The following is a 24,757-nucleotide window of genomic DNA, read 5'->3' as shown; positions in this document are numbered from 1 at the left end:
TCCTTCCGTCATCTCCCTCATTCTCTCTCTCTCAGGTGTGGGACAGCTATGGTCGTCTGCTCTACACGTCCTCGTCACATGACTACCCTGTGACCTCCATGTCCTGGTCTCCAGATGGGGAGGTGTTCGCAAGTGGACTCCTTCAACAGCCTGCATCTCTGTGACAAGCCCGGGGTAAGGGCTCCCCTCACACCCTGTCCTCTGCCAATCCCCCACACACCTCTGTGTACTGTCACAGTGTGTGTGTCAGTGTGACAAACCTGGTTCTGTAAGAGGTCGTCCGTCTCTTCCCTGGTATGTGTGGAAATAGATGGTGTATGCATGGTGTGAGTTTCTCTGTATACCTCTCTCACTAGTCCCTGTCACATGTTCGTATTAATACCTGGTGCTGATAGTAAGTGGACTTGTAATAAGAGAGGCCCGAGGGGGTGTGGTATATGGCCAATATACCACGGCTAAGGGCTGTTCTTAGGCACGACGCAACGCGGAGGTATATTAGCCGTGGTATATTGACCATATATCACAAACCCCCATTGTTCCTTATTGATATTATAAACTGGTTACCAATGTAATTAGAGTAGGAAAAATAAATGTTTTGTTATACCCGTGGTATACGGTAAAATATACCATGGCTGTCAGCCAATCAGTATTCAGGGCTCAAATCGGCCAGTTTATAATTGTTGTTTTGTTATTCTTCAGCGTATGGCCAGAAACAACATGTGGAGTCTCAGCTGGGTTTATTGTTTAGTTAGAATAGAAATGTCAGTGTATTGTTCTATGAGACGTGGCCTAATGAAAACAAACAGCACAGGGCTCTGGTCCTCTGTACTGATCACCACGTATTTCATGCTACACTGTACATTTTGATCTAATTAGGATCAAATTGCGTTTTTTTTGTTGCACCGAACAAATGGTCTGGAGAGAGACTCTGAGCCAATGCAGATGTCTACACAACACCGAGGTTATGAAAGAGTTTGTGTGTGTGTGTGCGTGCGTGCGTGTGTGTGCATGTAAACACTGTGTGTTTAAGTTTGTGTGTGTATTCAAGGGTATTCTCTTTCACTTGTCTAGTTGTTACAGATCAGTGTGGATGAAGGAAAGTAGATGTGAAGAGGACAGAAGCCATCTTGGTCTTCTGAGTTGAACCCTCAGTAGGACGCTATCCAGTCAAAGCCTGTTGCTAGCTTTTGGGGATTACAAGTCAGAAACAAGATTGCAGCAAGAGTACAGTAATAAGCACTATCTTCGTTTCACACTGTAAATATTGCTTGTTTTTTTGAGTACACAAATCCAAGAAGATTATTTGGACTACTGGGACCACAGAAACTCTCTGAGCGGGTGTAATTGTGTCGAATAAGGAACCTAAATCACCTTTCTTCACAATGACAATTGTGTCTCTGTGTTATGAGTTTGTTGACGTTGCTAGTCTGTCTGTCATTGTGCAACTCTGTGTCTTGTGGTGGGGTTGACTGAGGCTCTCTCTCTCTCTCTCTCTCTCTCTCTCTCTCTCGCTCTCTGATGATGATGACACGTACAGTAACTCTAACTAACTGGGGTAAGGGTCTGTTTACCTTCACCACCTCCTCAGCTCCTCCCAGGCCACAGAGAGAGAGTGTAGTGTATACTGTAGCCCGGCCCTGGCCCGCCGTGGGAGGGTTGCTCAACACCATGGAGAAGAAGACTGAGGAAGAAGAGAAACAAAGAGACGAGAGACAGAGAAAAGGCCACTCAGAAGTCACTTCGTGACTCCTCCTTGATGAGCTGATGAATCTGATCCCGTGTTCCGTCGGCCCAGCGGCCCTTGCTTTCAGTCTCATGCACATTTGTTGTGTATGTTGAGTTACAGTACATGCATGGTAACTGTTGCATCCCTGCCTGTATCTGGGTTGTAGTTGGGCTGCGGTGCAGGAGTTAAGCACAGTGAGGAATCTTTGCTGTTACTACCATGACTAATGTGCAGGAGTTTCATTCTGTATCTGGTACAATGAAACCTTGCACTTTACAGAGCGCTGCCTCAGCAGGAACGGCCCAGCGCGTTTAACCCCTAACCTCCAGCAAGACTCCCCCCCCTGGGACAGATGAAGCGCATTACCCCCCTCATTATCACAGGGCTGGGAGAAGGGGGAATACCCCATTACAAACGCACGCGCACTACACAGATACTGAGCCACACAGATGCACCGATACAGACACACATGTTGGGGCTAGTCTCAATGTCAGCCCTGGGCTGAACTTGATCACTTTTTCTCATGGGCTTTTTTTATGGATTGTTGATTATTTGGAAATATGGTGTTCTATTGGCTTGAATAAGGATCTTTAAGTCCCCACCCCCTCTCCTCTTTAGGCATGGCTGACGTTGGATTCTGGCACTTTTACTGGATTTGAGCACAAGAAGTGAGTCTGTCTGTGAATCTGTGTGTGTGGTGTGTGTGTGTGTGTGTGTGTGTGTGTGTGTGTGTGTGTGTGTGTGTGTGTGTGTGTGTGTGTGTGTGTGTGTGTGTGTGTGTGTGTGTGTGTGTGTGTGTGTGTGTGTGTGTGTGTGTGTGTGTGTGTGTGTGTGTGTGTGTGTGTGTGTGTGCATCCGTACATGCACTCCAATGTGCCTGCGAGACAGCAGTCTATTTACGAGGCACTGCAGCTGGTGTCTAGCGTCTGGACTCTGTCACGATCCCTGACACTGTGACACTCACTAACAAGTGTGACTCATTGTGCCCTCTCTCCTTCTCTCCCCCTCTCTTTTTTTTACCTTCCCTCTCTCTCCCCCTTTCTCCCCTCTCTCTCCCCCCTTTCTCCCCTCTCCCCTTTCTCCCTCCCCTTTCTCCCTCACTTCTCTCTTCTTTTTCTCCGTCTTTCCTTCTCATCTGCAGATCGGTACACAGACACTATCATAGACCCTGTTAGTGTGTGTGTGTGTGACTGTGCGAGTATGTGTGACTGTGCGTGTATGTGTGTGTGTTCGACTAATTTGTCAGGATAACTAATGCAGACTGATGATGACGTTCCTGTGGATGTTATGACATGACGGTAAGACGGTAGACTCTTCCAAACCATCCAACCAGAATCCCCCACTCAATCTTACTAAAAAAACGAACACACGCACGCCAGACTCCGTGTTCTGTCCCATGTTGGGTCTTGTTTCAGGTCTTAATTGAAATGGCCAGAACAATCGTTGGGCTATTAATACCTGCTGTTCCCGCGATGTGGTTGGGACTGAAAACGTGGCCCAGCTCTGGCCCAGTCCAGCAACCAGGAACCCTTCACTCCACTAATTAGCCAAAACCAATGGCTGGCCTGCTATAGAAAGCCTATACTTAATCAGGAGCGGCTGATGGCTTCTTAAAGCAGCTATTTGCCCATCTATTTCACCTCATCTGAAACAGCGCTGTTACATGTAATGACATGAAGTCAAAATGTATCCTCAATCTGTTTCCTACCACCTGACACACACACAACGCACACACACACTGGAAAAGGAAAGTCTGAGGCTCCCTCTCCACTCCCATAACATCTGCCTGTCCCACTCACACAGCCATAGGAGATAAGTCGTCAAATTTATAGCTCACGATTGCAGCGTTGTTCTGAAGAGGAGGGGGTCATGATTTGGAGTGTAAAACCACCGGTATCTGGTGTAATGCAGCTGATATTTTGTGCGACACGCAAAAGGTCCCAAATCAATGTAATCAATGATTTATTGATTTAATGTCTCCAGCTGTGATTTCTCTGCCTGATACAATTTCAGTGTGTTGGCTCACATAACTACACAGAAAATACTCCATACAATGGGTTCTGATAGCGTTTGGAAACGTTGTAGGAGGGTTTTTAGTGTAACATGGTGTGATGTGGAGAATCCTATGAGGTCAGGGTCAGTGTAGTCTGGTCTGACCTGTGTGTCCCATCCTGCTCTCTCTCTCATTCCTCTCCTCAGTTTCACAGTGTTTAATAGTCACATGTACAGGGTTGCAGGTGTGATTGCAGGGTACAGTGAATATCTTAGTCTCCGAGCTCCAACATGCAGGATTAAGTTAAATAAAATAAAATAATGAAAATGTTAATAAATAAATAAATAACAAATAGAAATAACACTATATACATCATAACTGTAGCATTGATGAAAGAAATGTCCATTAGGGTGAAAAGAGTGTTTAGGGGGTGGGGGGAGGGGTGGCCATAGGGGGAACAGCATGACCATTGAGGGTGTGTGGGGACCAAGTGAAATAAAAACAATACCAATTATTATAATCAAAAATCTAGAATATACAGTACATATTAACAACTGCAACAGTGATGAATGTCGTTGGGGTGGGTTGCAGAGTAAAAGTCAGTTGGGGGGGCGGGGGTATGCATGGGGGAGCAGCATTTAAGGTAAGTGACCGTTGATGGGGTGTGGGGGGGATATGTCAATAGGGGGAGTAGCAGGGGGGAGGGGGGAGCAGGTGGTGGTTATTCAGCAGCCTGATGGTCTGGGGGTAGAAACTATAGAGGACAGGGTGTGGCTTGGGTCCCTGATGACCTTATTGGCCTTCCTGCGACACCTGGTGTTGTAGGTGTCCTGTAGGGCAGGCAGTGTGCACCCAATGCTGCGTTTGGCTGCACGTATCACCCTCTGAAGCGCCTTGTGGTCTGCGGTGGTGAAGTTTCCGTACCAGGCTGTGAGTCACTCCGACAGTATGCTCTCGATGGTGCTCCTGTAGAACACTGTGAGGGCCCTTGGGGACAGGCAGAATTTCTTCAGCATCCTGAGGTTGAAGATTTGCTGTCATGCCTTCTTCACCACGGTGTCCATGTGGTTAGAGCATTTCATCTTCTGAGATATGTACGCCGGGGAATTTGTCCGTCTCCACGGCGGCGCTGTTGATGAGGATGGGGGAATGTCCAGCCTGGTTCCTCCTGAAGTCCACAATCAGCTCCTTTTGTTTTGCTAATGTTGATGGAGAGGTTGTTTACCTGGCACCATGCCATCAGAGTGCCTGTCTACCTCCCTGTTATTGGTAATCAGGCCTATTACTATTGTGTCGTCAGCAAACTTGATGATGGCGTTGGAACTGTGTAAAGCCACTCAGTCGTGGGTATACAGGGAATACAGGAGGGGACTGAAGACGCACCCTTGTGGGGCCCCCATGTTGAGAATCAGTGTTGAGGAGGTAATGTTGTCTACCTTCACCACCTGGGGGCGGCCCGTCAGGAAGTCCAGGACCTAGTTGCATAGGGAGGAGTTCAGACCCAGGGCAGGTGTGATTGAGCTTTGTAATGAGCTTATAGGGCGCTGTGGTATTGAAGGCCAAGCTGTAGTCGATGAACAGCATCCTCACATACAGTTGAAGTCGGAAGTTTACATACACCTTAGCCAAATACATTTAAACTCAGCTTTTCACAATTCATGACATTTAATCCTAGTAATAATTCCCTGACTTAGTTAGTTAGGATCACCACTTTATTTTAAGAATGTGAAATGTCAGAATAATAGTAGAGAGAAGGATTTATTTCCACTTATATTTCTTTCATCACATTCCCAATGGGTCAGAAGTTTACATACACTCAATTAGTATTTGGTAGCGTTGCCTTTAAATTCTTTAACTTGGGTCAAACGTTTCGGGTAGCCTTCCACAAGCTTCCCACAACAAGTTGGGTGAATTATGGCCCATTCCTCCTGACAGAGCTGGTGTAACTCTATCATCCAAGATGGCGTAGCAGTCAGACGTCTTTGTCTTTGTCCTGTCGTGTCCCTTGTATATATCTTTTTACATCTTTTTCTTGACATATCTTTTTAAAATATTTTCCTAAACCTCAACTTCTAAATACTCTCCTGCAACCTGCCTCACCCAATGTGGCGTGGATCTGTTTTTTTCCTAAAGTATTTCTATTTACTTCGGATCATGAATCCCTCAACTGAAGCTAGCCATCTAACTACTTACCAGCTATTAGTCAGCAAACCATTGCTAGCGGTCATCAGCTAACCTTTAGCTCGGAAAGCTCTCGCCAGTTCAAACAACGTGACTCAAACCAGAGCATAACGGACCTTTTTTTTCTCTCTCCATATCCCCGGATTCCTACCGCAAACTCTGAACATTTTCATCTGGATCTTCGCAACTAGCTAACCGCAATCCCGAGTGACTACTCCTGGCTAGCGTTTCCATCCCGGAGCAAGCACCAATTAGCCTGAAGCAAGCCCGGCCAGGGCTCCTGTGCTACCACCGAAGCCCACTCCTGGGCTACAATATCCGGACCCCTTTTACTGCCGGTACGGAGCACGGATCCCCGCCGATCCTCTACGACTGGAATACCGACATAGTCTTCCCGAGGATTCCAACAGGCCCCTCAGGTGCGACGTCTGCTGAAGGCCCATTCTGCTAACCGCGGCCTGCTAGCTACCTAGAGCTACTTGGAACCCTACTAATCCACGACTGGTCTATCGACGTCACCGCACGAAGAGGCAAAAACAGACTTACCTCCATCGCGACGTCCTCCAAAGGCCCTTCTGCTAACTTGCTAGCCCCAGTCTGCTAACTGCTAGCTTGCTTGCCCCGGTCTGCTAACTGCTAGCTTGTTTAGCCCCGGCCTACTAACTGTTAGCTTGTTAGCGTCGGCCTGCTAACTGTCTGAATCGCCGTGTCCCCAGTCAGCCCAACCACTCACTGGACCAATATGTTCACTTGGCTACGCATGCCTCTCATATGCCTCTCGCATGCCTCTCTTTCAATAAGCATTTCTCTACAGCTGGCCATGCTTTCCACCTGGCTACCCCTACCCCGGTCAACTGCCCGGCACCCTCCACAGCAACCCGCCAAAGCCCCCACCGTTTCTCCTTCACCCAAATCCAGATAGCTGATGTTCTGAAAGAGCTGCAAAATCTGGACCCCTACAAATCAGCCGGGCTAGACAATCTAGACCCTCTCTTTCTAAAATGATCTGCCGAAATTGTTGCAACCCCTATTACTAGCCTGTTCAACCTCTCTTTCGTATCGTCTGAGATTCCCAAAGATTGGAAAGCTGCCGCGGTCATCCCCCTCTTCAAATGGGGTGACACTCTAGACCCAAACTGCTACAGACCTATATCTATCCTACCCTGTCTTTCTAAGGTCTTCGAAAGCCAAGTTAACAAACAGATTACCGACCATTTCGAATCCCGCCATACCTTCTCCGCTATGCAATCTGGTTTCAGAGCTGGTCATGGGTGCACCTCAGCCACGCTCAAGGTCCTAAACAACATCATAACCGCCATCGATAAGAGACATTACTGTGCAGCCGTATTCATCGACCTGGCCAAGGCTTTCGACTCTGTCAATCACAACATTCTTATTGGCAGACTCAACAGCCTTGGTTTCTGAAATGATTGCCTCGCCTGGTTTACCAACTACTTCTCTGATAGAGTTCAGTGTGTCAAATCTGAGGGCCTGTCCGGACCTCTGGCAGTCTCTATGGGGCTGCCACAGGGTTCAATTCTCGGGCCGACTCTCTTCTCTGTATACATCAATGATGTCGCTCTTGCTGCTGGTGATTCTCTGATCCACCTCTACGCAGACGACACCATTCTGTATACTTCTGGCCCCTCTTTGGACACTGTGTTAACTAACCTCCAGACGAGCTTCAATGCCATACAACTCTCCTTCCGTGGCCTCCAACTGCTCTTAAACGCAAGTAAAACTAAATGCATGCTACTCAATCGATCACTGCCCGCACCTGCTCGCCTGTCCAGCATCACTACTCTGGACGGCTCTGACTTAGAATACATGGACAACTACAAATACCTAGGTGGCTGGTTAGACTGTAAACTCTCCTTCCAGACTCACATTAAGCATCTCCAATCCAAAATTAAATCTAGAATCGGCTTCCTATATCGCAACAAAGCATCCTTCACTCATGCTGTCAAACATACCCTCGTAAAACTGACCATCCTACCGATCCTCGACTTCGGTGATATCATCTATAAAATAGCCTCCAACACTCTTCTCAACAAATTGGATGCAGTCTATCACAGTGCCATCCGTTTTGTCACCAAAGCCCCATACACTACCCATCACTGCGACCTGTACGCTCTCGTTAGTTGGCCCTCGCTTCATACTCGTCGCCAAACCCACTGGCTACAGGTTATCTACAAGTCTCTGCTAGGTAAAGCCCCACCTTATCTCAGCTCACTGGTCACCATAGCAGCACCCACTCGTAGCATGCGCTCCAGCAGGTATATCTCACTGGTCACCCCCAAAGCCAATTCCTCCTTTGGTCGTCTTTCCTTCCAGTTCTCTGCTGCCAATGACTGGAATGAACTGCTAAAATCTCTGAAGCTGGAGACTCACATCTCCCTCACTAGCTTTAAGCACCAGCTGTCAGAGCAGCTCACAGATCACTGCACCTGTACATAGCCCATCTGTACACAGTCCATCTATCTACCTACCTCATCCCCATACTGTATTTATTTATCTTGCTCCTTTGCACCCCAGTATCTCTACTTGCACATTCATCTTCTGCACATCTACCATTCCAGTGTTTAATTGCTATATTATAATTACTTCGCCACCATGGCCTATTTATTGCCTTAACTCCCTTATCTTATCTCATGTGCACTCACTGTATATAGACTTTTTGTTTTCTTTTGTTCTACTGTATTATTGACTGTATGTTTTGTTTATTCCATGTGTTACTCTGTGTTGTTGTATGTGTCGAATTGCTATGCTTTATCTTGGCCAGGTCGCAGTTGCAAATGAGAACTTGTTCTCAACTAGCCTACCTGGTTAAATAAAGCTGAAATAAAAGAGCTGGTGTAACTGAGTCAGGTTTGTAGGCCTCCTTGCTCGCACATGCTTTTTCAGTTCTGTCCACAAATTTTCTATAGGATTGAGGTCAGGGCCTTGTGATGGCCACTCCAATACCTTGACTTTGTTGTCCATAAGCCATATTTTGCCACAACTTTGGAATTATGCTTGGGGTCATTGTCCATTTGGAAGACCCATTTGCGACCAAGCTTTAACTTCCTGACTGATGTCTTGAGATGTTGCTTCAATATATCCACATAATTTTCCATCCTCATGATGCCATCTATTTTGTGAAGTGCGTCAGTCCCTCCTGCAGCAAAGCACCCCCACAACATGATGCTGCCACCCCCGTGCTTCACGGTTGGGATGGTGTTCTTGCAAGCCTCCCCCTTTTACCTCCAAACATAATGATGGTCATTATGGCCAAACAGTTCTATTTTTGTTTCATCAGACCAGAGGACATTTCTCCAAAAAGTACGATCTTTGTTCCCATGTGTAGTTGCAAACCGTAGTCGGGCTTTTTTATGGTGGTTTTAGAGCAGTGGCTTCTTCCTTGCTGAGCAGCCTTTCAGGTTATGTCGATATAGGACTCCTTTTACTGTGGATATAGATACTTTTGTACCCGTTTCCTCCAGCCTCTTCACAAGGTCCTTTGCTGTTGTTCTGGGATTGATTTGCACTTTTCGCACCAAAGTAGGTTCATCTCCAGGAGACAGAACGTGTCTCCTTCCTGAGCGTTATGATGGCTGCGTGGTCCCAGGGTGTTTATACTTGCGTACTATTGTTTGTATAGATGAACGTGGTACTTCAGGCGTCTGGAAATTGCTCCCAAGGATGAACCAGACTTGTGGAGGTCTACAAATTTTTTTCTGAGGTCTTGGCTGATTTCTTTTGAATTTCCCATGATATCAAGCAAAGAGGCACTGAGATTGAAGGTAGGTCTTGAAATACATCACAGGTACACCTCCAATTGACTCAAATTATGTCAATTAGCCTATCAGAAGCTTCTAAAGCGATGACATCATTTTCTGGAATTTTCCAAGCTGTTTAAAGGCACAGTCAACTTAGTGTATGTAAACTTCAGACCCACTGGAATTGTGATACAGTGAGTTATAAGTGAAATAATCTGTCTGTAAACAATTGTTGGAAAAATGACTTGTGTCATGCACAAAGTAGATGACCTACTCGACTTGCCAAAACTATAGTTTGCTAACAAGAAATTTGTGGAGTGGTTGAAAAACACCTCCAACCTAACTTCCGACTTCAACTGTATGCATTCCTTTTGTCCAGGTGAGTAAGGGCAGTGTGCAGTGCAATGGTGATTGTGTATTCAGTGGATCTGTCAGGGCGGTAGGCAAATTGAAGAGGGTCGAGTGTGTCAGGGAGGGAGGTGATATGGTCTTTGATCAGCCTCTCGAAGCACTTCATGATGACGGAAGAGAGTGCTACAGGTCGGTAGTCATTCAGTTCAGTTACTTTCCCTTTCTTGGGCACAGGGATGATAGTGGATATCTTGAAACAGGTGGGTATAGCGGCCTGAGCTAGATAGAGAACACAACAGCCAACTGGTCTGCACATGCTCTGAGAGCATGGCTAGGGATGCCGTCTGGCCCGGCAGCCTAATGAATTATTAATTAATTAGTTAGTGTTAACGAGGGTTAAAACGTTTGAATGACTTACATACGTCCTCAGTAGAGATTGCGAGTGTGTAGCCCACATTGTCATCAGGGGCTCTCCTCGGCAGTTCAGGGTCATTGTGCTCGAATCGTGAGAAAAAGGTGTTTAGCTCCTCCAGTAGGGTGGCGTTGGTGACCGCGATGTGGCTGGCTTTCTTCTTTTAATCCGTGATCACTAGGAGCCTCTGCCACACACGCCTTGTATCCAACCTGCTGAATTTCTCCTCCACTTTGTGTTGTGTTTCGGCATCTTGATCAATCTGCGTAGATCGTATTTGTACTGTTTAACCAAGCTATTGTTCCCAGTCACCTTGCCCTATTTATAAGCAGCATCTCTCTCTTCCAGTTTTTCTACGAGACTGCTATCAGTCCACGTTTTTTTATTCCTCATACCCACCCCTGGGTCGCTCTCTTTTCTCTCATCCATTTGCCCTGGCTTCTGTCTTTCTCCTAACTCACTTCTTATCCCACCACTCCTATTCCCTCAGTTTTATCTTTCTCTCTGGGGAAGGTATGTGACTTTAGGTTCCCTCTGAGGCCCTGCCAGCTTAGACCCTGTAAGGCTGGCATCGGTGTTTCTCCCTCCCTCCCTTCCTATAAAGTATCAGTCTCTATTCTCCAGGCTGTACCACTCCAGTGTGCCCTGCCTGGCTGCCAATGGCTGGCCTGGAAACTCTCCCTGCTGCTGTAGCAATATAAAAACCCTCTTAACTTAACGCTGGTTCAAGTCCTGAAGTGCTCTTAGTGGAGCATGAAAAGGGCAGAGAAAACTATTGTAGATGTTTTAGTATTTTCTGCTTTATCTGTTTTCATCACATGAGCTATGATGGTTAGCGGAATGCAGATGGCAAAAATGTCACTGTAAAAGTGAGAGGGCAGGCTGCACGAGTGGGACAGGGGGAAAGAAAGAGAGAGAGGAGAGCTGCATGGAAAAACAGCAGATGTGGGGGGGTTACACACCAGAGGGAGAGAGTGGGAGAGAGAGATAGAGCGGACGAGGGAGAGAGAGCGCAGTGAAACAAAGAGAGTCCTGAGTCAGCAACTGCAGAGCAGTTTTCTCCCCAGGCAACTGGGCTGGGCTCCTCCACTCTCTCTCTCTTTCTCTCGCTCTGCCTGACACACTCCACATGCTCCTACTTTGTCTCCTCGATCTCCTTCTCTCGCTCTCTCTCAAAAAGGTAAAATATGCTTTATTGCCATGCAGTTTACAGGTACAACAATCTTGTCATAGCAGTTAAAGACAGTTCATTAGATCAAAAGTATGAAGATAACTATCAAATGAACTCTATTTTTTTTTAAAGGTGGAAACTCTCAGTACACTCATTCTCCCTTTTTTCCACCTTTCTCCTCCCCTTATGAGCCAAACTCTCTACATGTTCTCTCTCTCGCTCACTCTCTGCCACCAGCTCCAGTTTAGAGGTAGAGAGTTTAAGCAGTGAAAAGGGCACTTTGGGGTCTATCTTACCACTTAAGTCAAGCCTCTCTTCCTTCACACATTTTCTCTGTTTTCTTTTAAATAATTTTTACTTCTCCTTTTAACACGTCTGGGTGAGGCTGCCTATGAAATGTTTTTGAACAAGTGGGCACATTCTGGTTTTAACAGCCTCTACTTCTCAGCCAGTTAAAACAGCCATCAAATGTATGTCTCTCCAGTTTGCATGGTAATAACACAGCCTGGCACTGCAGGCAGGTTCAAGTCCTGGTCTTAAATGAGCAGTGCAGGACAGTGGAATGCTACATCAACCTGCATCAAATAAAAAATAAAGTCCCTGTTAAAGCAGCATCCTATTTTCTCTATTTTATAATAGTGTCTTCAGGTAAGGATGTGGAGGGACAGTCATTACCAGGTGTTGGTTTGCTGTGCTTGGACTTTTGTTGGCACGGCTAGTGGAAAAGTGTATGTGTTTCACGGCCTTTTTTCAGATGATTGACTGCACTTCCGTTGTGTGTGTGTGTGTGTGTGTGTGTGTGTGTGTGTGTGTGTGTGTGTGTGTGTGTGTGTGTGTGTGTGTGTGTGTGTGTGTGTGTGTGTGTGTGTGTGTGTGTGTGTGTGTGTGTGTGTGTGATATCAGTAAGAGTGAGAGGCACTTGTTGACATGGTATTATTTTTACACCTCTCTGGAGTTGGGCTTCAGGCTTGCCATGTTGGAAAGTGAATGGAGAGAGCGTGAAAAAGAGTAAAAATAAAAGGGGGAACGGCTGATGGTGGAGAAATGTAGTGTGGATCTGTCCAATATATCCTGTGAAGTTGGCTGGAGAGTGGGGCTGGGAGAATTGGTCTCCATAAACGATGGTGGTTACCCCCCACTTCTGTCCTCTCTCCAAACTCCTCACCCCTTCCCCTCACTCCCCCTCTCTGGTCTGGTGTAGGGTAAGATGTATGACAGCCTGAGACAGTGCCATGCCAGGCCCTCTGACAGTCATCACTCCCCACCCCACTAAATCACTATCTCCCCACACCACTAAATCACTATCTCCACACACAAGGAAAGAGAGCGAGGATGTAATGGGAGGCAAGATGTGGGTAATTCGAAGGAGTGAAATGTTTTAAAAGAGAAATGAGAAGGAGGTATAAAAAATAAGGATCAGAGATGCAAAGAGAAAGTGAGTGAGGTACTGTGTATATAGTGTTTGTTAAGAAGTGTTATTAATATCAATGTCAATAAAAGGTTCTACATTCAGCTAAAATATTAATTTCACCATGAAAGCACACAAGCAGCCTCCACATTTCTCCCAAAGTTTGGTGTTGTATGGCTGTGAGAGATGTTGTATTTGGTGTGTGTTACTGCTCTTGCGTTTGTGTGCATGCTTCCGTGTGGGGTGGGGGGGCTGAAGACGACTGTTTATTGGTGTTTCACTTAATTTTCACCGCTTATTTACATGGCCCAATCTCAGTGGCGTAACAAGCAGGGCTGCCAAGTTCATTATGCTATTACTGGGGACCAGGGGAGAGGCCAGGGAGAGAGGGGAGAATGGGGGATGGAGGGGTGAGGTAAGGAAAGGGGTAAGGGGGGTAGAAGCAGGGGTCGAAGATTTTGGCTGGTCCCCAGAGTTTCTCTCTCCCCTCTTTGTTCCACATAGACAAGCTCTACTTCTTGACATTGACTAATTTATTGACTGCCTCCACAAATGGCATAATTTGATAGATCTGTTTGCGTCCACAAATAAGTGATGGTCTTGCCATAATGTTTTTGCGTTCATGTGTGTGTCTGCAGTGGTGTAAAGTACTTAAGTAAAAATACAACTTAAGTAGTTTTTAGGGTATCTGTACTTTACTACTATTTTTGACAACTTTTACCTTTACTTCATTCCTAAAGAAAATTATGTACTTTTTACTCCATACATTTTCCCTGACACCAAAAAGTAACCATTACATTTTGAATGCTTAGGGCAGTGTGCATCCCTACTGCCTCTCATCTGGAAGACTCACTAAACACAAATGCAGTTAGCAAATTATGAGTGTTGGAGAGTGCCCCTGGCTATCCGTAAATAAATAAAAATTTAAAATGATGCCGTCTGGTTTGCTTTATATAAGGAATTTGAAATGTATATATACTTTATTTTTTTACTTTTGATACATAAGTATATTTAAAACAAAATACTTTTAGGCTTTTACTCAAGTAGTATTTTACTGGGTGACATTCACTTGAGTCATTTTCGTTTAAGGTATCTTTACTTTTACTCAAGTATGAAAATTGGGTCATTTTTCCACCACTGTGTGTCTGATGATCGTAAGAGCATGCTGTAGGGGGATAAGCTTCTTAATAAAACCTATTTGAAACAAGCCATTACACCTCGTTATTATCATTATTATTCAGGTTATTACTTATAAAAATGAATCAACAAATTAAGAAACGCCAGGTTGGAGAGTATCTGTAGCATTTTCGTATTGACACAACATTAACGGAGTCAAAATAAAGATATGTGCTACCTTGTCCTTTGTGCATATAAAAAATGTAAATACATATACTATTTCGAAGCACAAAACAGTTCAAACAAAGTCCGATCGGATCTCACACTTTCCCCGAAATATTCGCATAATATCACAAACCCTGCTGCTGCGGTCATTCGATGGCAGTGGCAAGCGAGGACGTCGTAATTAGATGAATAATGTAGACTAAGCTACTGAAAATGGGCCTTTTACATGATGAAATCATGACAGGAGCGTTTGAATCTTATTAAAGAGTTTGAGTCCAGACAGGTTACTTTGGGACATTTTCTGAATAGACTATAGAGAATCAGCAAACCCACACACGCACACCCAGTAAAAGCACCCGTCAGTCAAAGCCACCAGCGTATGTCAGACACGAGCAAATATTTCTCCTTTCCTTAAAACGTTTTAGGCTTTCCGAAAGTAGGCTAGAAGATAATGAATTGAAAAGGAAAGTATGAAGGGGACAGCTATTCTATAGTATGAAATTGACAATCATTAAAATAGAAACAAATACACGCAACATGTCCATAGTCTGTTTATCAGCGACGCTGATTAGAGGAGAAGAGTGTTGGAAATATTTTTCAAGTACTGTGAGTAACTCTTTATTATCATTTGAATAGATAAAAAAAAACGGACTAAGTTGACTTACTGTGTGAGGTGAAGAAAAAATTACTCAGAAGCCCAACTGGGCACTTTCCTACATTTGACATTTGCGAGAAGTAGGCCATGTACTTCTATGCGTGCTCAGTCAACATTAGCAGGACAGAGAAACCAGACACATGTTCATTGCTCACATGGAGCGCGTAAATTATGTTATGAAATAAACCAAACCGTGTTTCTCACAAGTGTAGCAGGTTGTGAACTTTGCTAACAACATTTCCACCCCGAGAATAAGAACGGTAAATGACTTTAATTAATATAAATGAATGGCTAGGACCCAGCTTGATTAGTCCACTCAATACTGCGCTTTCGGGAAAGCATTCCCTTTATCCACAGTTTAAGTTACAGCCTTATTCGAAAATGTATTAAATAAATGTATTTCCTCATCAATCTACACACAATACCCGATAATGACAAAGTGAAAACAGGTTTCTAGATTTTTTAGCAAATTTAAAAAACTGAAATACCATCACAGACCCTTTGCTATGAGACTTGAGCTCAGGTGCATCCAGTTTCCATTGATCATCCTTGAAATGTTTCTACAACTTGACTGGAGTCCACCTGTGGTAAATTCAATTGATTGGACATGATTTGGAAAGGCACACACCTGTCTATATCAGGTCCCACTTTTGACAGTGCATGTCAGAGCAAAAACCAATCAATGAGGTCGAAGGAATTGTCCATAGAGCTCCGAGACAGGATTGTGTCGAGGCACAGATCTGAGGAAGGGTACCAAAAAATGTCTGCAGCATTGAAGGTCCCCAAGAACACAGTGCCTCATTCTTTAATGGAAGAAGTTTGGAACCACCAAGACTCTTCCTAGAGCTGGCCGCCCGGCCAAACTGAGCAATCGGGGGAGAAGGGCCTTGATCTGGGAGGTGACCAAGAACCTGATGGTCACTCTGACAGAGCTCTAGAGTTCCTCTGTGGAGATGGGAGAACCATCCAGAAGGTCAACCATCTCTGCAGCGCTCCACCAATCAGTCCTTTATGGTAGAGTGGCCAGATGGAAGCCACTCCTCAGTAAAAGGCACATGACAGCCCACTTCGAGTTTGCCCAAAGGCACCTAAAGGACTCTCAGGCCATGATAAACAAGATTATCTGGTCTAGTTCAATCTTGGTTTCATTATTTGGCCTGAATGCCAAGCGTCACGTCTGGAGGAAATCTGATACTATTCCTATGGTGAAGCGTGGTGGCAGCATCATGCTTTGGGGATGTTTTTCAGTGGCAGGGACTGGTAGACTAGTCGGGATCGAGGGAAAGATGAACGGAGCAAAGTACAGAGAGATCATTGATGAAAACCTGCTCCAGAGTGCTCAAGACCTCAGACTGGGGCAAAGGTTCACCTTCCAACAGGACAATGACCCTAAGCACACAGCCAAGACAACGCAGGAGTGAATACCCTTGAGTGGCCCAGCCAGAGCCAAGACTTGAACCCGACCGAACATCTCTGGAGAGACCTGAAAATAGCTGTGCAGCAACCCTCCCCATTCAACCTGACAGAGCTTGAGAGGATCTGCAGAGAAGAATGAGAGAAACTCCCCAAATACAGGTGTGCCAAGCTTGTAGCGTCATACCCAAGAAGACTTGAGGCTGTAAACGCTGCCAAATGTTCTTCAACAGAGTACTGAGTAAAGGGTCTGAATACTTACAGTACCAGTCAAAAGTTTGGACACACCTACTCATTCAAGGGTTTTTATTTATTTTTACTATTTTCTACATTGTAGAATAATAGTGAAGACATCAAACTATGAAATAACACATATGGAATCATGTAGTAACCAAAAGTGTTAAACAAATAAACATATTTTATATGTGAGATTCTTAGAAGTAGCCACCCTTTGCCTTGATGACAGCTTTGCACACTCTTGGCATTCTCTAAACCAGCTTCATGAGGTAGTCACCTGGAATGCATTTCAATTAGCTAGTGTGCCTTGTTCAAAGTTCATTTGTGGAATTTCTTTCCTTGTTAATGGTTTTGAGCCAATCAGTTGTGTTGTGACAAGGTAGGGGTGGTATACAGAAGATAGCCCTGTTTGGTAAAAGACCAAGTCCATATTATGGCAAGAACAGCTCAAATAAGCAAAGAGAAACGACAATCCATCATTACTTTAAGACATGAAGGTCAGTCAATGCAGAACATTTCAAGAACTTTGAAAGTTTCTTCAAGTGCAGTCACAAAAACCATCAAGCGCTATGATGAAACTCTCTCTCATGAGGACCACCACAGAAAAGGAAGATCCAGAGTTAACTCTGCTGCAGAGGATAAGTTCATTAGAGTTAACTGCACCTCAGATTGCTGCTCAAATAAATGCATCACAGAGTTCAAGTAACAGACGCATCTCAACATCAACTGTTCAGAGGAGACTGCGTGAATATGCCTTCATGGTTGATTTGCTGCTGAGAAACCACTACTAAAGGACACCAATAAGAAGAAGAGACTTGATTGGGCAAAGAAACATGAGCAATTAGACCGGTGGAAAGCTGTCCTTTGGTCTGATGAGTCCAAATTTGAGATGTTTGGTTCCAACTGCCGTGTCTTTGTGAGACGCAGAGTAGGTGAACGGATGATCATCGCATATGTGGTTCCTACCATGAAGCATGGAGGAGGAGGTGTGATTGTGTGGGGGTGCTTTGCTGGTGACACGGTCTGTGATTTATTTAGAATTCAAGGCACACTTAACCAGCATGGCTATCACAGCATTCTGCAGTGATACGCCATTCCATCTGATTTGCGCTTAGTGGGACTATCATTTGTTTTTCAACAGGACAATGACCCAAAACACACCTCCAGGCTGTGTAAGGGCTATTTGACCAAGAAGGAGAGTGATGGTGTGCTGTATCAGATGACTTGGCCTCCACAATCATCCGACCTCAACCCAATTGAGATGGTTTGGGATGAGTTGGACCGCAGTGTAGGAAAAGCAGCCAACAAGTGCTCAGCATATGTGGGAACTCCTTCAATACTGTTGGGAAAAGCATTCCAGGTGAAGCTGGTTGAGAGAATGCCAAGAGTGTGGAAAGCTGTCATCAAGGCAAAGGATGGCTACTTTGAAGAATCTAAAATATATTTTGATTTATTTCACTTTTTTGGTTACTACTTGATTCCATATGTGTTAATTCATAGTTTTGATGTCTTCACTATTATTCTACAATGTAGAAAATTGTCAAAATAAAGCAAACCATTGAATGAGTAGCTGTGTCTAAACGTTTGACTGGTACTGTATGTAAATGCAATATATATATATATATATATATATATATATATATATATTATTTTATATATATATATATACGTTTGCAAAAATGTCTGCTTTTGATTTGTCTTTATTGGGTGTTGTGTGTAGATTGATGATGAAAAAAACCAAACAATTGAGACATTTTTGAATAAGGCTGTAACATAACAACGTGTGGTAAAGTCAACGGGTCTGAATACTTTCCGAATGCACTGTAAATTAAGAAAAAATTCCTTATCAAATGAAACCATTCCAAGTTGGAGTGGATTGGTACATTGTCCATTTGAAATAACATTTGTGCATTATAGACCTCAGAGCCAGAACAACCTTATCGACTGCTGTTGAATAATTAATGAATAGTCAGATACATCCAACCTTTTTTTTTTAAAGAAGCCTGACTCATTTATTTACTAGCAAGCAATGAAAACGTGCATTGTATAAAAAAAAGTCCACACATCAAAGATTTTTTTTTTTTACTGAAGTGCCATAGCCTATACCGCTCTATACCCCAAGCATCTAGCTTAGGTGCTTAAGCATCAAAGCAAGGGGGGAAAGATGAGAAAGTTTAACAGACTAAGTTAGCAAAATAATTACTTATAATCATTTGTAATCACTCCCTGCTATTAGATAATGTTTATCTACATGAAATTAAAGTTAATACAACAACAAAAAATCCTAAAATGAATGTAGGGCTATTTAAAAGTTTTTTCTAGTTATTTTTTTCATGATGGTTTTTATCAGTTACACGGTTATTCAATTACGTAAGAGCCCTATTTATTAGTGTGGATGCCTGTTTGTGTGTGCAGGAATACTAAGGTATTATGTAAAAAAGTAAGTCAGACATTTTACCCTTTGACAGCAGTAAATATGTGTTGTTAGTGCTTCTCCAGTCAGTCCTCTCCTGCCATGCTTACCAATATCAACAGTGTGTGTACTACACCAGGGTCAATTTGGGACTGAGTCCTATAGAGGGCTGCTATTAGCTTCTTTCTACACACACCTCAGTGTTACGGGGGTAACCTGGCCCCGCCTGTTGGCTCACATCTCTACCCTGAGATGGGTAATCTAATTAGAATCTGCCACGAGTGCCGCTGCTCAGGAGAATTAATAACCTCTCTCTCCCTCTCTCTCAACCCTCCCCCCAACACACACACGCATACACACACAAACACACTTTTCACACACTCATAGATGGAGTACAACACACACACTGTCTTTCACACACAAAAATAATACACACACTCCACACTTATGGGAGATGTGTCACCACCTCACCCCCTGATCTTTGACCCCCCCAGTCCTCCGGTGGCTGGCCCTAACTCATTCTGCTGCTGTTACTGTTGGCCGCAGGAGACTCTCAGCTGAGTGCTGCTAAAGGTATAGTCAGTACTGCTCCCCCCAGCTGAGTAGTGCCCCTAGCTGAGTAGGGCCCCCAACTGAGTGGTGCCCCCATCTGAGTAGTGCCCCCATCTGAGTAGTGCCCCCATCTGAGTAGTGCCCCCATCTGAATAGTGCCCCCATCTGAGTAGTGCCCCCAGCTGAGTAGTGCCCCCAACTGAGTAGTGCTCCCAACTGATTGGTGCTCCCAACTGATTGCTGACCCCAACTGAGTGGTGCCCCAGCTGAGTAGTGCCCCCAGCTGAGTAGTGCCCCCAGCTGAGTAGTGCCCCCAACTGAGTAGTGCTCCCAACTGATTGGTGCTCCCAACTGATTGCTGCCCCCAACTGAGTGGTGCCCCCAGCTGAGTAGTGCCCCCAGCTGAGTAGTGCCCCCAGCTGAGTAGTGCCCCCAGCTGAGTGGTGCCCCCAACTGAGTGGTGCCCCCAACTGAGTAGTGCCCCCATCTGAGTAGTGCCCCCAGCTGAGTAGTGCCCCCAGCTGAGTAGTGCCCCCAACTGAGTAGTTCCCCCAACTGAGTGGTGCCCCCAACAGAGTGGTGCCCCCAACTGAGTGGTGCCCCAACTGAGTAGGGTTCAACTGAGTAGGGTCCAACTGAGTGGTGCCCCCAACTGAGTGGTGCCCCAACTGAGTAGGGTCCAACTGATTGGTGCCCCCAACTGATTGGTGCCCCCAACTGAGTGGTGCCCCCAACTGAGTGGTGCCCCCAACTGAGTGGTGCCCCAACTGAGTAGGGTCCAACTGATTGGTGCCCCCAACTGATTGGTGCCCCCAACTGAGTGGTGCCCCCAACTGAGTGGTGCCCCCAACTGAGTGGTGCCCCCAACTGAGTGGTGCCCCCAACTGAGTGGTGCCCCAACTGAGTGGTGCCCAACTGAGTAGGGTCCAACTGAGTGGTCCCCCCAACTGAGTGGTGCCCCAACTGAGTAGGGTCCAACTGAGTGGTGCCCCCAACTGAGTGGTGCCCCCAACTGAGTAGTGCCCCCAACTGAGTAGTGCCCCCAACTGAGTAGTGCCCCAACTGAGTAGTGCCCCAACTGAGTAGTGCCCCTAGCAGAGTAGTGCCCCTAGCAGAGTAGTGCCCCTAGCAGAGTAGTGCCCCTAGCAGAGAAGTGCCCCTAGCTGAGTAGTGCCCCTAGCTGAGTAGTGCCCCCAGCTGAGTAGTGCCCCCAGCTGAGTAGTGCCCCTAGCTGAGTAGTGCCCCCAGCTGAGTAGTGCCCCTAGCTGATTTGTGCCCCAACTGAGTAGTGCCCCAACTGAGTAGTGCCCCTAGCTGGGTAGTGCCCCTAGATGAGTAGTGTCCCCAGCTGAGTAGTGTCCCCAGCTGAGAAGTGCCCCCAACTGGGTAGTGCCCCTAGATGAGCGTTGTCCCCAGCTGAGTAGTGCCCCTAGATGAGTCTTGTCCCCAACTGAGTAGTGTCCCCAGCTGAGAAGTGTCCCCCAGCTGAATAGTGCCACCAGATAAGTCGTGCCCCCAGCTGAGTAGTGCCCCTAGCTGAGTAGTGTCCCTAGATGACTGGTGCCCCAGCTGAGTCGTGCCCCTAGCTGAGTCGTAACCGTAGCTGAGTCGTGCCCGTAGCTGAGTCGTGCCCCAAATGAGTAGTGTCCCTCGCTGAGTAGTGCCCCCAACTGAGTAGTGCCCATAGCTGAGTAGTGCCGCCAGCGGAGTAGTGTCCCCAGCTGGGTAGTGCCCATAGCTGAGTAGTGCCCATAGCTGAGTAGTGCCCCCAACTGAGTCGTGCCCCTAGCTGAGTAGTGCCCCCAGCTGATTTGTGCCCCAACTGAGTAGTGCCCCCAGCTGAGTAGTGCCCCCAGCTGATTTGTGCCCCAACTGAGTAGTGCCCCCAGCTGAGTAGTGCCCCCAGCTGATTTGTGCCCCAACTGAGTAGTGCCACCAGATAAGTCGTGCCCCCAGCTGAGTAGTGCCCCTAGCTGAGTAGTGCCCCCAGCTGAGTAGTGCCCCCAGCTGAGTAGTGCCCCTAGCTGAGTAGTGCCCCCAGCTGAGTAGTGCCCCCAGCTGAGTAGTGCCCCCAGCTGAGTAGTGCCCCTAGCTGAGTAGTGCCCCTAGATGAGTGTTGTCCTCAGCTGAGTAGTGTCCCCAGCTGAGAAGTGTCCCCCAGCTGAGAAGTGTCCCCCAGCTGAGTCGTGCCCCTAGCTGAGTCGTGCCCCTAGCTGAGTCGTGCCCCTAGCTGAGTCGTGCCCGTAGCTGAGTAGTGTCCCCAGCTGAGTAGTGTCCCCAGCTGAGAAGTGTCCCCAGCTGAGTAATGCCACCAGATAAGTCGTGCCCCCAGCTGAGTAGTGTCCCCAGCTGAGAAGTGTCCCCCAGCTGAGTAGTGCCACCAGATAAGTCGTGCCCCCAGCTGAGTAGTGCCCCTAGCTGAGTAGTGTCCCTAGATGACTGGTGCCCCAGCTGAGTAGTGTCCCTAGATGACTGGTGCCCCTAGCTGAGTCGTGCCCCTAGCTGAGTCGTGCCCGTAGCTGAGTAGTGCCCCAAATGAGTAGTGTCCCTTGCTGAGTAGTGCCCCCAACTGAGTAGTGCCCATAGCTGAGTAGTGCCCCCAGCGGAGTAGTGTCCCCAGCTGGGTAGTGCCCATAGCTGAGTAATGCCCCCAACTGAGTAGTGCCCATAGCTGAGTAGTGCCCATAGCTGAGTAGTGCCCATAGCTGAGTAGTCCCCACAGCTGATTATTGCCCCATCTGAGTCGTGCCCCTAGCTAAGTAGTGCCCCAACTGAGTAGTGCCCCTAGATGAGTGGTGTCTCTAGCTGAGTAATGTCCCTAGATGATTTGTGCCCCCAACTGAGTGTTGCCCCTTGCTGAGTAGTGCCCCCAACTGAGTAGTGCCCATAGCTGAGTAGTGCCCCCAACTGAGTAGTGCCCATAGCTGAGTAGTGCCCATAGCTGAGTAGTGCCCATAGCTGAGTAGTCCCCACAGCTGATTATTGCCCCATCTGAGTCGTGCCCCTAGCTAAGTAGTGCCCCAACTGAGTAGTGCCCCTAGATGAGTGGTGTCCCTAGCTGAGTAATGTCCCTAGATGATTTGTGCCCCCAACTGAGTGTTGCCCCTTGCTGAGTAGTGCCCCTTGCTGAGTAGTGCCCCTTGCTGAGTAGTGCCCCTAGCTGAGTAGTGTCCCCAGCTGAGTAGTTCCCCTAGCTGAGTAGTGTCCCCAGCTGAGTAGTGCCCCTAGCTGAGTAGTGCCCCTAGCTGAGTAGTGCCCCTAGCTGAGTAGTACCCCTAGCTGAGTAGTACCCCAACTGAGTAGTGCCCCTAGCTGAGTCGTGCCCGTAGCTGAGTAGTGCCCCAAATGAGTAGTGTCCCTTGCTGAGTAGTGCCCCCAACTGAGTAGTTCCCATAGCTGAGTAGTGCCCCCAGCGGAGTAGTGTCCCCAGCTGGGTAGTGCCCATAGCTGAGTAATGCCCCCAACTGAGTAGTGCCCATAGCTGAGTAGTGCCCATAGCTGAGTAGTGCCCATAGCTGAGTAGTCCCCACAGCTGATTATTGCCCCATCTGAGTCGTGCCCCTAGCTAAGTAGTGCCCCAACTGAGTAGTGCCCCTAGATGAGTGGTGTCCCTAGCTGAGTAATGTCCCTAGATGATTTGTGCCCCCAACTGAGTGTTGCCCCTTGCTGAGTAGTGCCCCCAACTGAGTAGTGCCCATAGCTGAGTAATGCCCCCAACTGAGTAGTGCCCATAGCTGAGTAGTGCCCATAGCTGAGTAGTGCCCATAGCTGAGTAGTCCCCACAGCTGATTATTGCCCCATCTGAGTCGTGCCCCTAGCTAAGTAGTGCCCCAACTGAGTAGTGCCCCTAGATGAGTGGTGTCCCTAGCTGAGTAATGTCCCTAGATGATTTGTGCCCCCAACTGAGTGTTGCCCCTTGCTGAGTAGTGCCCCCAACTGAGTAGTGCCCATAGCTGAGTAGTGCCCCCAACTGAGTAGTGCCCATAGCTGAGTAGTGCCCATAGCTGAGTAGTGCCCATAGCTGAGTAGTCCCCACAGCTGATTATTGCCCCATCTGAGTCGTGCCCCTAGCTAAGTAGTGCCCCAACTGAGTAGTGCCCCTAGATGAGTGGTGTCCCTAGCTGAGTAATGTCCCTAGATGATTTGTGCCCCCAACTGAGTGTTGCCCCTTGCTGAGTAGTGCCCCTTGCTGAGTAGTGCCCCTTGCTGAGTAGTGCCCCTAGCTGAGTAGTGTCCCCAGCTGAGTAGTTCCCCTAGCTGAGTAGTGTCCCCAGCTGAGTAGTGCCCCTAGCTGAGTAGTGCCCCTAGCTGAGTAGTGCCCCTAGCTGAGTAGTACCCCTAGCTGAGTAGTACCCCAACTGAGTAGTGCCCCTAGCTGAGTAGTGCCCCTAGCTGGGTAGTGCCCCAGCTGAGTAGTGCCCCAACTGAGTAGTGCCCCCAGCTGGGTGCCCCAGCTGGGGGCCCCAACTGAGTAGTGCCCCCAGCTGAGTAGTGCCCCTAGCTGGGTAGTGCCCCAACTGAGTAGTGCCCCCAGCTGAGTAGTGCCCCTAGCTGAGTAGTGTCCCCAGCTGAGTAGTGTCCCCAGCTGAGTAGTGCCCCTAGCTGAGTAGTGCCCCTAGCTGAGTAGTGCCCACAGCTGAGTATTGCCCCTAGCTGAGTCGTGCCCCTAGATGAGTGGTGTCCCTATCTGAGTAGTGTCCCCGGCTGGGTAGTGCCCCTATCTGAGTAGTGTCCCCGGCTGGGTAGTGCCCCTATCTGAGTAGTGCCCCTAGCTAAGTAGTCCCCCAACTGAGTAGTGCCCCTAGCTGAGTAGTGCCCCTTGCTGAGTAGTGCCGCCAGCTGATTTGTGCCCCAACTGAGTAGTGCCCCCAACTGAGTGGTGCCCCTAGCTGAGTAGTGCCCCTAGATGAGTGTTGTCCCCAGCTGAGTAGTGTCCCCAGCTGAGTTGTGTCCACAGCTGAGTCATGCCCCTTGCTGAGTCGTGCCCGTAGCTGAGTCGTGCCCCAAATGAGTAGTGTCCCTCGCTGAGTAGTGTCCCCAGCTGGGTAGTGCCCATAGCTGAGTAGTGCCCCTAGCTGAGTCGTGCCCCTACCTGAGTCGTGCCCCTAGCTGAGTAGTGTCCCTAGATGACTGGTGCCCCAGCTGA

At 47.3% G+C, this 24,757-nt stretch overlaps 1 protein-coding gene across 1 annotated transcript in view; it reads left to right on the top strand.

Moving 5' to 3' along the window:
• The window catches only part of LOC106612779 (intraflagellar transport protein 80 homolog), an 82,300-nt gene that overhangs the window by 16,909 nt on the left and 40,634 nt on the right, over positions 1-24,757 (top strand). The window contains 2 exon segments of the mRNA XM_014214253.3: positions 36-137; positions 139-174. Coding sequence (XP_014069728.3) covers positions 36-137; positions 139-174 — 138 coding nt within the window.

This window comes from Salmo salar, chromosome 09 (assembly GCF_965601325.2).
Source record: "Salmo salar chromosome 09, fSalSal1, whole genome shotgun sequence".
NCBI classification, from domain to species: domain Eukaryota; kingdom Metazoa; phylum Chordata; class Actinopteri; order Salmoniformes; family Salmonidae; genus Salmo; species Salmo salar.
The sequence above is the reverse complement of the archived record's forward strand: the minus strand, read 5'-3'. Positions and strand labels throughout refer to the sequence as shown.